This window comes from Trypanosoma cruzi, genomic scaffold, assembly GCF_000209065.1.
Source record: "Trypanosoma cruzi strain CL Brener 1047053516313 genomic scaffold, whole genome shotgun sequence".
Taxonomy (NCBI): Eukaryota; Euglenozoa; class Kinetoplastea; order Trypanosomatida; family Trypanosomatidae; genus Trypanosoma; species Trypanosoma cruzi.
Window position 1 is genome coordinate 214,382 of NW_001849516.1, and position 12,186 is coordinate 226,567.

Genomic DNA, 12,186 nt, shown 5'->3' on the forward strand with positions numbered 1-12,186 from the left:
CCTCCCTCCCCCGCCAATGATGACTGCTCCGCGCCTTTTGCGTTGGAGGAAATACTCTTTAGAGGAACCGAAGGAAGAAGAAGAAAAGAAAAAAGGAAAAGGGATAAATATTTATTGGATATATGAAAACGGACAGGTGTTAGAAGAGCACAGGGAAAAAGTACGGGAGAAACATGTTCTGGGAACAGGAGAATGCCTCCAAGAACCATTTGGAAAGGGCATACGTTTTTTTTTTTTTGCGTCAATTACCCACTTTTATTTATTTATTTATTGACGACGGTGATTCCGTTGTTTTTTCTTCTTTTTTTTTTTTCCGTATCATTGGCTTTCCTCACGAGAGAGAGGGGATGGATGCGAGTTAATCGTGTCTTGGCTGACTTTAAATTCTTTTTTTTATTTTTATTTCTTCCTTTTGATCCATTGACCTTCAGGCCGTTTCTCGTTGACACATCGCGCGAGAAGAAAATATTTTTGTGTTTTTTTGTCTTTTCTGAAGGGGATGGGACGAGTGGAGGCTGCGTGTGTTGTGGTTTGTGTGTTATTGTTTCTTGCGGTGCCGTGGAAGTTTTTATGGCTTTATTCCGGTCTTTTTGTAGCCTCATGGTCATCTCCGTTCCTGCTCACTCACACACACATGTTCTCTTTCTCCCTCTCTTTCTTTCTTTCTTTTTTAATGGAAAGGGTTTGAAGGGGACGATGTATCGGCGGGCGAAGGAAAAGCGTTCGCCTTTAGTGATGCGTGCAGGTGCTGGGCTGCCACCACCATCGCCAGTTGTGCCTTCTTCAGTGGCTTTGGATCGTGATGCCAAAGCACTACAAGCGATGTTGCAGGAGATGGATGAAGTTTTTTGCGTTAATGACGGCGATAATGAGCGGCAACGGCGATTGAATCAGATAGGGGAGCAGCAGATGGCTTTACAGCGTCTCTGCGAGGCAGCACTCCAACAAGAGGAACGTCTCAATAGTGCCGCAGTGCGCCATAAGGCGGCCATTGAGTTTGCGGAAGACAGGCCCGTTGATGCGGGCATTGTCTTAACCCCACGCTCCCTGGAAAGCTTTTCGACTTATGGCGATCCGGGTGCAACGGGGATGGGGCGCAGCGCAAGCCGCAACGACACTGGCTCGCAGATTATGTCAGCGCCACCCTTACCATTGTGCGAACTAACCAAAGAGGCTTCTGCCACCAGAAATACGGCAGCATCTTTTTGTAGCTATCGAGGCCGCATGCCGTCAACACATATAGAAGCTCCCGAAGTGGCGACCGTTTCTGCCGGTATAACTTTGAGGCGGGCTTCATTACCTCCCTTGTCCTCGCCAGCTTTGGATGAGGACGTTGCGTTAGAGGAAGACAGACGTCTCATTGAGGAATTTTTGGGTGTGATGGAAGTAGAATCCACTCATCCGTATGCGGCAGTGGGGAACGGGAGGAAATATTTGGTTAAAGAGGTTGCGCCAAAGCTGAAACTTCAACGTTTCAGTTGGAACCGGGGCACTACTCACACCACCCCTATGAATTCCAGTCCTCTCGCCCGGGACGCATCGCACGAGGAAAATTTTGATGTGAGGGAGGAGGAGCAATTGCTAAAACGTATCATGCAGAAGAAGCCAAGGCCCCCAGAAGACCCGTTACAGGGCGCCCATGCGGGTTCTGTCTCTCGTTCTAGCGATGTTCCGAAAGACGTGAAACGTCCCACACCCAAAAAGGAAAAAATGTTACACGGGGAAGAGAGGAGTTTCTCCACACTATCCGGTACGACTGCGGCACCGAGTCACAAAAGCGGTAAGCTTTGCCTCACAGCTGCACCACTCAATGGGGAACATATAGCTACGGGTCCCGAAAAGGAAAATTATGAAGATGTGAAGTTTACCCATGCCGGCGAGATTCAAGAGTTGTTACGGAAAAATGGGGAACTGCAGAAGGAAATTGAAGCACAAGATGTTGCCCTTCGGGATTTGACGCAAAAAACAGAAAGTCTTGCCCGCCATCTTGTCAATTCCATGCGAGAGCGCAACAAACTTCATTCAAGTGTGGAACGACTAGAAGAATCACTTGCACGCGCAAATTCCGAGCTTGGAAGGTTTCAAAGGGCGGTTGAGGAGCAGAATAAAGTGTCTTGTGGTGTAGATGTATGGCGTGCGACTGCGCATGCCAAGGAGCGTGAGTTGCGTATTTGCGAGGAAGAACTCAGTCTTCTGCGTGGTATTGTTGAGCAACGTGTCATGCGCTCTGGAAACGTGGTGATGCAACAGGCAGGTAGCACGGCTCTTGCTCAGGTGAAGAGCGATTTAGAGGATCTAATTATTGAACTTGCCTCCGCACATGTTCTTAGGCGTGAGGCTGAAATACATGCGGAACGCGTCTCAGAAGAGCTCGAGGCTGCGCAGTCACACATACAACTGATTGATAACCGTTTGGCCGAGGCGGAGAAGACTGTGGCATTCCAGAGATTGCAGGAGATGCGGGAACGTCTTCTGTCTGGCAATGATATGTCACTGCCTTTGCCTTCATTGCCGACATTGCCATCTTTTTCGATGCTATTGGAAGGTAATGTTGCAGCGTGGCCGATAGACGCCCGACGTGAAATTGCACGTCTAGCGAACTATGCGGAGAGTCTTGTGGCACAGCATGCTGAAAGCGATCGTTATGCCGAGTTACGACTGTCGGAAATACGACGAGAAAATGAAGAGCTTCGTGAGCGGTGTCGGGCATATGAATCCGGAGTGAAGAAATTGGAAGACGAAACCGAGACAATTCGGCGGGAAAGGATGATGTGGAAGTTGAGCGAACAGCGCTGGCAACAAATGCTTTTAGATGTGCAGGAGGATGCAGCGCTTGTCACGGATTTGTTGCAGAACAGAGTAAAGGGTGCGGAGAAGGTTCTGGACTTTCTGACGGTGCCTCATGTGGAACATGAAGTGAAGACAGAGATGGAGGCGTTTTTGAAGAACGCGATGCGTGACTGGGATACGGCTATACGTTTTACCACGGCGCTACAACGCATGGAAATTGGTAGCTCAGAGCTGCAGAAACAAGAATGGACGGAGAAATTCCCACTGTCGACCGCCACCAGAACAAGAAGAGAATTTGTCTTGCAGGCAATCGAGACGGCGATGGCGCAGAAGGCGTCATCGAGTTGTGTTTCACCACAACCTAAGCCACCAAAAGAGGGTCAGCGCCTTCTTGCACCTGACCCGGCCTCTTTGCCCCCGTCACTTTTTCTATCTCGTACGACCAACACGCAGAAAGTAACAACGGTGGTTGATGATGAAAAGTGGAAAGAAAAAGTGGAGAGTGTTAGCTGGCCATTGCATGCCCCTGAGGTAAAGCCGCGGGCTCTTTCGCCTCCACGCCCATCATTCACTGAAGGAGAGTCTGTCGTCACTCGCGATGAAGAGTACCAGACTGAACGGCATCGTCGGGAAGGCGTACCAATGAAGAGAGTGGAGCCACTTCAACCTCCTGCTGTGAGTCCACGCGAGTCTCTGACACAACCTTTGAAGGATCGAGAAATCCCCCTTTTTCCCCACCACTATGATCCCGGGAAAATTAGAGAGGTATCTCCAACCAGAGAGATTCGTCATCCTCAGTCACGTGAAGGAAAAAAGCGTTTCCCATTTGCGCCCAAAAGGGAGGAATTGAGCTTTAAAAACCTGCCAGAGGATGAAGGAACTCAGCGTGACTCAGCCATTGTGGTGACGCCCGCCGAGCCCTCTCACGGCAACAAGGGAATTGAGGTTTTTGTATCAGGGGCCATCTTCAAAGAAGAGGGCATAGAAGATTCAACGACAAATGAAGAGGCTGTTGTGCCTCCAGTTCATTCCTTATCAACCTGTGCAACCGAAACGTGGACGAATTGTAGTCAGGAGGTCGAACATATGGCCGAGCCACCTGGCCGTGAGGGTAATGCAGGCCTACGCAGTGTCACCCCAACGACGCCGGTCGTTCCTGCCGTCACCAGTACTAACACTTTTGTTATAGCCGCAGTCGAGACAGTTGAGGGTTGTGTTTTAAGTGGTGAGGAACTACGTCTGCAGGCAGCGTTGGGGCAGCGCTTGCAAAGAGATGATGCTCGTGAAAAGTCAGGGCAAGCTCCAAACTCCGCGGACGTAAGTGGTAACAGGGATTTTCCGACAATTTTGGTTTCTGATTCCATGCTTGAGAGCAAGAAGAATAAGAAAAAATTAAACAAATTAAGCAGGGAAGATTGGAATGACGATGTAGATGATGCCAACAACGAACCACGGTTACATTTGGCGGCACCTATTCGAAGGAGCGATCAGACGGAAAAGGTTTTCCAGGATGAGAATTCAAGCTCTTATTCACCCACGGAGAAGTCTAAAGAGGTACCATTGATGAATGAGCCGAACAGAGCGGATGACAAGGAGAAAGAAATGAGCCCTATTCGTTTCTTAAATAGTAAGACTAAGCCGATGGCAATGCCAGATGTTCGAGAGAGCATTAGGGGAAGTGCCGGGCACGTACCAGCTCTCTCGCGTTCATTGCTTGACACGCAACGGAGTCGTCTTGCTGCTTCACTACAGGAGCCACGGCAAGTTACTTGCAAGACGCCTGTCGCCCAAAAACTCTCGGAGGAGGCGGAAACGGTAGTACAGAATTCTGTCACAGAGGAATCGGTGGCAGTTCTACAAGAGACAGAAAAAGAAACCGCACCGGTAGTGGGAGAATCCTCCGATCCGGGTGGACGACGCCGGCCATCGGCAGTGATGGACTTCCCATCACTTCGTCACTCGGCCCTTGGTCCCGGTGGGCGAAGGCAACTAGACGTACAGAAGATATAGGCGATACAATGCCTGTAGTGCGCCCGAATGGGCCAAGTTGGGCTGTCAGGTGAGGACAGGAGTGAGGAGCTTGGCCTGCCAATGTGTGTACCATATTAAAACATATTTGCTTGTTTGTCTGGCTATACTCCAGAGTGCAATTCTTGCTCTTTGTATTATTATTTTTGTTATCATCATTATTTTTTGGTGAGTATGGCTCGAATATGGAAAATAAGAATTCTACGTTCCCCCAATATCTTTTTTTGTTTGTTTGTTTGAGTGCGGTGAGGCAGACTTTCTATCCTTGCTTTCTTTTGTTTCATGCATACGCTTTTCTTCCCATAGGAGGGATATAATAGCAACAAGAAGAAGGAGGTGGAGTGCGTGTTGAAGAATCTTGCTGTTGCCTTTCAATATTCATCAGAGACACATCCACACGCGTTGTATTTAATTCGGCAGAAGGATTACTTTTGAATGGCAGAGGGTACGACAACGAAGGCCACGGCGGCTTTGTCGTCGTCTTCCTCCTCGACATCAGGGGCAGAACGACGAAAGCCCCTCGAAGATGTTATTTTATCCCCAGAGTTAACACATTGCCCTTTAACTCCGAAGCTTTATTTGGTGGGTGGAGGAGAACATGCTGAGGCTCGACAAACACGATTGCGTCGTCAAGGTGCTACACCACAACACAAGAAAAGGACGGATCAAAAACTTAAAAAACGCTTGTTGAAGGCACGAGGAATAAAACGGAAAGATGAGGATGATATGACAAGGCATCGTGTCACGGAAAAAGTCGCCATTTCATCCTCTGCGACATCGAGTGAGAAACAGGCAGAAAGTAGCGTAGTCTCTGAACGTGACTCGTTGCTGGAGAGGTTGCGAGAAAAAGAACGTCAGTTTGATGAGAAAATTACAGCGCTTGACGAAACACTCTCGTGCGCTGAAAGGGGCCGCCTGCAGCGAGACAGCATTATTGATGGCCTCCGCGCGGAGGTGACACGTCTGCGGGCACAACTGGAGCTTGCCGCTGGCGCCAAGAGCCAGGCAGATGAGCTTCGTGAAAAGATTCTCAAGGAGAGAACAGTGGCGCTGGAGGAGGCGCATGCGAAGATAGAGGCACTTCACGATACCGTTCGTGAAAAGAATCAGCGGATAAAGCATTTAGAGAGAGAGTTAAAGCTGCGGCAGGCTGCCATTGCTGCTCAACCCCAACAAAAGTTGGCAGTCACAACGACGGCGGAGCGGGTAAAAGTGCCGCAGCTGCAAAAACAGGAAGAGCAAAAACAAGGGATGCTGCGAACGCTCAGCCCAAATGTTGTTAGCTTGGAAGAACGAGAGCGAGAACGACGTAAACGCGAGCAATATAGTGCCAGTTTGCGGGCACTACAGGAAGAGGTTCAGGCGCTTGAACAACGCTACAACATCACCCGAAACGAGAAGAACGCCCTGGACGAAGAGAATTATGAGCTTCGCTCCAAACTGGAAGGCATTCAGGAGGACTTTGAAACACGTGTGGCTGGAGCCGTGGAAGCCATGCAAAGCCACGTGGACCAGAAGCGTGAACTTGAGGCTGAGGTATTAGCCACCCGTCTCGGTATGGCGCGGTTGCTTCGACTTCTCAGTGAGGTGCCAGAGATGCGGCGATACCTGCGGGCAACCGCCATTGATGATGACATGCTCTTCACTGGATACGCACTTGCGGCTGCAACAATTGACCGGAAGGCAATAAGCGAAAATGCAGGGCATTCCCATTATCAGAGACGACGCAATGGTGGCTTCTCTACGCTGGCCGCTGGAACCGGTGTTGATGATGGTGTCTATGGTGGGAGCTTAATGCCGTGGTCAAGCAATATATACCTAAATGGCAAGTGGTACAGAAAATTGCAAGAAATCATCGATGACGAGAATAATTTTCTGCGTAGCAGGAAGATTTGTATTGGCGATCTGGAGGATGCCGCGCGTTGCGGTCGAGGAGGGGGCGATGGTCCCCCACGTCTTCCACCAGCTTCTGATGTGTTAAAAGGCCGTCAAAACGACAAGGACTTTTGGATTCCGTATGCCGTTTTTGTGGAGGCTCAGAAGTTTAAAAATCGTTACTTCCCTGCTCTCAGCTATGAAAGTTTTTATCCCTTCCTTATTGCTGTCAACCATGTGTGGAACGAAAAGACGAGACGTCGTGTGGCGTTAGAGACCCGGCGACGCCTCTATCTGCAGCAGCAAAAACAAGAACAAGAAAAACGTCACCGTGCAGTAAAGGAGCAGACGGATGATGCCCTTTACTCCAATGATTGCTTGCGTCAAATGTCTTCATCGGCCCTGAGTTTTCAGCAGCAACTTCAACAGTTGCGACATGAGGTGCGCCGACGGGTAACGGGAAAAAATAGCCTTGAATTGTTCCATGCGTATGATTATTTGATAAAGTGTGCCTTGAAGCATCTGCGGGAGGTTCAGGAGGAGCACGCTGCTCTGTTGAAGCGACATCAATATTCATTAAGGTCCGTGTGCGTCCCAAAAGAAGAACATATTGATGAGGAAGACAAGGAACGCATGATAAACGAGGAAGGGGGAGTGGGTATAGTTGATTTTGGCAATGAAGCCTTCGTCCTTCTGCGGCGTGCACTCTCAGCGCTTGCAGAGGAAGTTCAGGAGATTAGTGAGCGTTCCGCGTCACGTATTGAGGCTTCCTGTCGAGACATGCAGGAGTTTCTCGGAGCATTGCGGGACCAGAAGCTTCGGGCAATTTCCTTTCAAGAACAACAACAACAACGGTTGGGAGAGGGAGAGAGTGCTGTTCTCTTGCGCACGCAAACATTAGATTCCGTTCCGGTGTCAACTTTGCTTCGTGTCATTGAGGGAATACTTGATTTTGTGGACGAGGTGCAGCGGGAGGTGCTTGCGGCACGGAATGCCATGTCTCGATGTGCAACACAAGCAGACGAAAAATCGGAGCTTCTCTTTACACCTGCTGCTGTAGATGATGGGAGCGGAGCCGAATATGATGAAGAAGAAGACGAGTTGGAGATGGCGATGGACGGTTAAAGGCAATATCCGAAGTGGTGGCAAGGACGGCGGCAAGTTGTTTCATGGCCCTCTTGATGTTGGAAGTGCGATGGCTTGTTGAAAATATGTATTACATGGTAGAGTTGATGGGAATTGCGGTCTAGAGATAGAGTAGTTTGTCCAGTACATTACACGGTGGGGAGGGCAAACAAAGAAGGCGGGGAAGAGATTCTCTTGTGGCGTTTCTGCGTGCCGCGGAGAATTTTTTCCTTGTTTGTTGCTGAAGAATTACTTCTCCCTCCAAGCACAAAAGAGAGGCAGGAGTGTTGGCTTGACTGGTGGGGAAGCGGAAGTGAACCTGGTAGGATATTCCTGCGTTTTTTTTTGTTTTTTTTTTTTTTGGAGTGCATACGGGAATAACAATGCTGCTGCTTTTTGTTGTTGTTGCTTTGTTTTTGTTTGAATTGCTGCAAGGGAGGGGAAGAACAAAAAAAAAAAAGAAAAAAAAAAGGGAACGCCATAATCACCGACAACAACGCAAAACAGGAAAAAGAAAATTACCATACATAGGTAAAAGGGGGATGAACAATATTGCCAACTTGCTTCGGGCTCAGACGGGAGGAGGGAATGCACGCGCAGTCCCGACGGAGGATTTGCGCGACACGGCCGAAACGGTTCAGATCTCCTCCCTTGCGCTGCTAAAGATGCTTCTGCACGGCCGGGCGGGGGTGCCACTGGAGGTTATGGGCCTTATGATAGGCGAGCAGGTTGACAACTACACAATCCGCGTGACGGATGTATTTTCTATGCCCCAAACGGCGACTGGCCAGTCCGTCGAGGCGGTGGACCCAGAGTACCAGGTACACATGCTAGACAAACTCTCTGTTGTAGGCCGTTCTGAGAAGGTCGTCGGGTGGTACCACAGTCACCCCGGCTTTGGTTGCTGGCTTTCTGGGGAGGATGTAATGACGGCAGGCAACTATGAACAATTGACCCCACGGAGTGTTTCTGTCGTGATTGATCCCATTCAGTCGGTCCGTGGAAAAGTCGTAATTGATGCCTTTCGCACCACCAAAGATGCGCTTATGGGAGGAAGAAACATGTACGAAGAGCCGCGCCAAACCACAAGCAACCTCGGCTGGCTGACACGACCGTCACCCGTTGCGTTGACCCGTGGTCTTGACCGTGATTACTATAGCCTTGCCATCACATTCCGAAAGAAGAATCATGAATTGGCGTTGCTGTTGAACGTCTACAAAAAGGGTTGGCAAGAAGGTTTCCGTCTTGAAAACATGGAGAAATTTGACCGACAGACGATACGGGAAAAAATCCGTACATTGGCATCGCTCGCAGGGCAGTCGGAGCGTTTTATTGCCCAAGGCCTTGACGAGGACGATATAGGAAACATTGGTCGCACGAATCCCATTCTCCACCTACAGATGGAAGCCGAGGGGCTAATCAATGCCAATTTGAATCAGTCTATTGGAGCCATGATCAATGGTGTTGCCTTTTAGGGAATGGAATGGTAAAAGAAGGATTATGTTAAATCAGATTATTGCGAGAACATGTCGAGGCAAGTGAGAGAAGACGGGGTGAAGGGACAATCAAACGGTGACGAATGAATGAGAAATGTATCTTTTTTGGTTGTTAATATTCAGCCCCACGAGATGTCCCAGTTTTCCCTTTTGAAGGGTTTAAGCACGGGAATTTTGGCGTGTGTGTGTGTGTTTGTGCTTCTTCTTGCATCCTCGCCCTTTCTTTTCTTTCATATGGAAGGAGGAGAAGGAAGATGAAATCCACACAACAGAGAAAGAACAAAAAGGCAAAAAAAAAGGACTTTTTATTGTTGTTGTTGTTGTGCGTTTGCAATGGGAGAGTTTTCATTTATTTATTTATTTTGTGCAATCTATAAAAAAAAAAAACGTTTTTTTTTCTCCTTCTGTTCTTTTTTATTACTGTTATTTTTATATTTTTTGCCTGTTTGGTTAGCTGTTTGTTTTCTTCTTTGAACTTTTTCCCCATTCTCCTGTTTTTTTTTTGTTTTCTGTGTGTTTTCGTGTGTGTTTGTTTACTTCTTTTTGCGCCGACACTGTGCTGACTTATTGGCGCACACCTAAGTGAGGAATACGCACATATCATCGAATTTGCTTCTGATTGTGGAAGTCTTATATCATGTTTTCACGCACATTTCCACGAAGAATTGGGAGCGAGACGTATGGCGGGTGGCCTTGGCCAGTCAAGCTTCCATTCAAGGCGGATTGGTACCATAAGCTTAGTTCTCGGCAGAGTATAGCCGACGAAAATCGCGAGTACACTGTCATTGGCGATATTTTGATCCTCAGCATCGTGGCCTTTGCCACATACCGCGTAAATGAGCTTTACTTCCGCAGCAATGCCTACCAGACACATCTGTGTCATCTTACCCAAGCCCCGCCGGCTATAATAGCCAACGAGTTTGACTTCAAAAAAGCAGAGAATAACCGCAAAGTTTCGCGAGCCGTCTTGGATGAATACCGGGAAGCCGTTGTGGCCTGCAAGGCGCAGCGCCAACCCATTGAATCCGTCATATTTAATTTTTAGGGAGCTGGGAAGAGGGATTATTAACCGCAGAGAATGCGCGGAAGCTGGGCCCGGCGATGCATGTATTTATTGTCGAGAAAAGGAAAAAAGAATCAGAAAGCAAAGAAGAAAGAATTCAGCTCTTAATTTCCCGATTTACTTTATGAGAAGCGTTCAGCTACGGAATTTCTCTTTAGCTTTCCCTCCCCCACCCCTAGATCTGGAGGCTTGTGAAAAGAGTGTTTCCGAGAAGGCTGAATTTCTTAATATATACGTTTTCTAAAAGGAGGAAGTATACTCATGTCCTATTTTTTTCTATGTTATGATCCTTTGAAAGACCGCGATTAAAGGAATTAAGAAACTGATAGCTGCACAAAGAAAAGTGTACGTTTATTTTTGTTTTTATAGTCACGCCGAATTCATGCAATTTGATTGAAAGAAATGACCGTGATTCCCCACGCGGCGACGGAGTAGGGCGAAATCGGCGCCCAGCACGGCGACATCCAGGTGCAGCCTACCCGCTCTTTTGGCCAGGGGCCGTCCGATGCGGTGCTAACAGTTGATGCAACCATGGAAGGCTTACTATTGATTTCAGGGACTAACGCCAAGCACTGGGGGGATATTACCGTTGCGGGGCACTTGGGGAATCTCTGGGCGTCTCAAGTACCAAATTTTGGGAACCAAATGCTCCTGCCCATCGTGTGGGGACGGCTTGGGAGTTGGGGGTCCAACAAGGGGCTTATCATGGCTGAGAGAAAGCGCTTGGGCACCGACCACGCCAACGCCGTTGTGGACCTCCTTCATTGGAGTGCCCAGCGTTACTCTAATGTGGAAGAGGTGCATGCTAACTTGTCGGCACGGTTCAGCGGCCTGGAAGCGCAGGCTGCTTGCGGGACGCGGAGACGCCGTGTCAGCGAGATGCGCCCACCTCTTGGAGAGGGCCGCCAGATGAATCCCCACGCACGCCCGAAGCCGGCGCAACTACGCGGTTACATTAACCGCATCGTTTGATGTCCGGGGGCGTGTCAGTGTCCACGCCTCCCCAACGCATTCTTACGGGAGTGAGGTGGCGGCTTTAACACCCAAGTGTCTCAGGGCAAATTTGGGGAGACCACATCTTTCCCACCTGACGAACATGCCTTCCCGCACCTCCTTGGACGCCCATTCCGGTACAGAGGATCAGGTACTGCATTTTATTGCATTCGGCGTCGCCACCTGGGCCCTGCGCATATGGAATGAGGGCATCTCTGCAGTCATCGCCTACCTTCTGAGCGCATACGGTTATTATTGGCACCAGGCGGATGCTCAGGCTCAACTTGCCTTTGGCAGTCCGTTATCGTGGACACGAGCACTGGATATGGATCGGGATTTCGCGGATCGCTTTAAGGATTTTGGCATGGCCCTACTGCAGGCATTCCGGACGCAGACCATGATAACAAGCGGCCCAGCATCCCGCTTTCTTAATTTTGCACCCGCATTTGCACGCAACAACAGCGATTGTTGCGATGCCAATTGTGTCATATTTGTGGACACGACGCATCTACATGCAACATGCGCGGCGTAGCCGGGAGGAATTGCTCGCAGCACGGAATACGGCAGCCCCACCACCTCCCACCAATCCGCAGAGACTTCGCACCGCACCGCCGACGCTCCATCCGATATTTTAAATTGCCCGACGCAATCGTTGAGAGGGGCAATGGAGCTTATCCGCCAACGACGCTCAACTGTGGTACGACGAAGCACCGACATCTCCGCTTTGGGCCGGCCACACAAGGAGGGCGAACGAGGTCGCTCGAGAGATGTGGGCGCCGTCAACGTGGAGGCAGAGAATTCCCTGGCGGGCAATTA

At 49.4% G+C, this 12,186-nt stretch overlaps 4 protein-coding genes across 4 annotated transcripts, besides 7 other annotated features; all 4 read left to right on the forward strand.

Annotated features, from left to right (window-relative positions):
* Window positions 1-9,186: a sequence feature (heterozygous, non-Esmeraldo-like haplotype).
* Window positions 193-4,800, forward strand: Tc00.1047053509627.10 (hypothetical protein, conserved; the record flags this gene model as incomplete). The annotated part of the gene is made up of 1 exon (XM_802009.1): window positions 193-4,800. One exon carries the CDS (start codon window positions 193-195, stop codon window positions 4,798-4,800), a length of 4,608 nt encoding a protein of 1,535 aa, XP_807102.1.
* Window positions 641-672: a microsatellite.
* On the forward strand, window positions 5,254-7,818 carry Tc00.1047053509627.20 (hypothetical protein, conserved; the record flags this gene model as incomplete). The annotated part of the gene is made up of 1 exon (XM_802010.1): window positions 5,254-7,818. One exon carries the CDS (start codon window positions 5,254-5,256, stop codon window positions 7,816-7,818), a length of 2,565 nt encoding a protein of 854 aa, XP_807103.1.
* Window positions 8,157-8,180: a microsatellite.
* Window positions 8,202-9,293, forward strand: Tc00.1047053509627.30 (proteasome regulatory non-ATPase subunit 11, putative; the record flags this gene model as incomplete). Its single annotated transcript, XM_802011.1, has 1 exon — window positions 8,202-9,293. One exon carries the CDS (start codon window positions 8,202-8,204, stop codon window positions 9,291-9,293), a length of 1,092 nt encoding a protein of 363 aa, XP_807104.1.
* Window positions 8,267-8,289: a microsatellite.
* Window positions 9,187-12,186: a sequence feature (areas merged during assembly that could not be assigned to a particular haplotype. This can correspond to areas where the two haplotypes were merged or to regions with more than two copies in the genome that were merged during assembly.).
* Window positions 9,704-9,859: a sequence feature (T-rich).
* Tc00.1047053509627.40 (hypothetical protein, conserved) lies at window positions 9,952-10,359 on the forward strand (the record flags this gene model as incomplete). The annotated part of the gene is made up of 1 exon (XM_802012.1): window positions 9,952-10,359. The coding sequence occupies one exon, from the start codon at window positions 9,952-9,954 to the stop codon at window positions 10,357-10,359; it is 408 nt and encodes a 135-aa protein (XP_807105.1).
* Window positions 10,560-12,186: a mobile genetic element.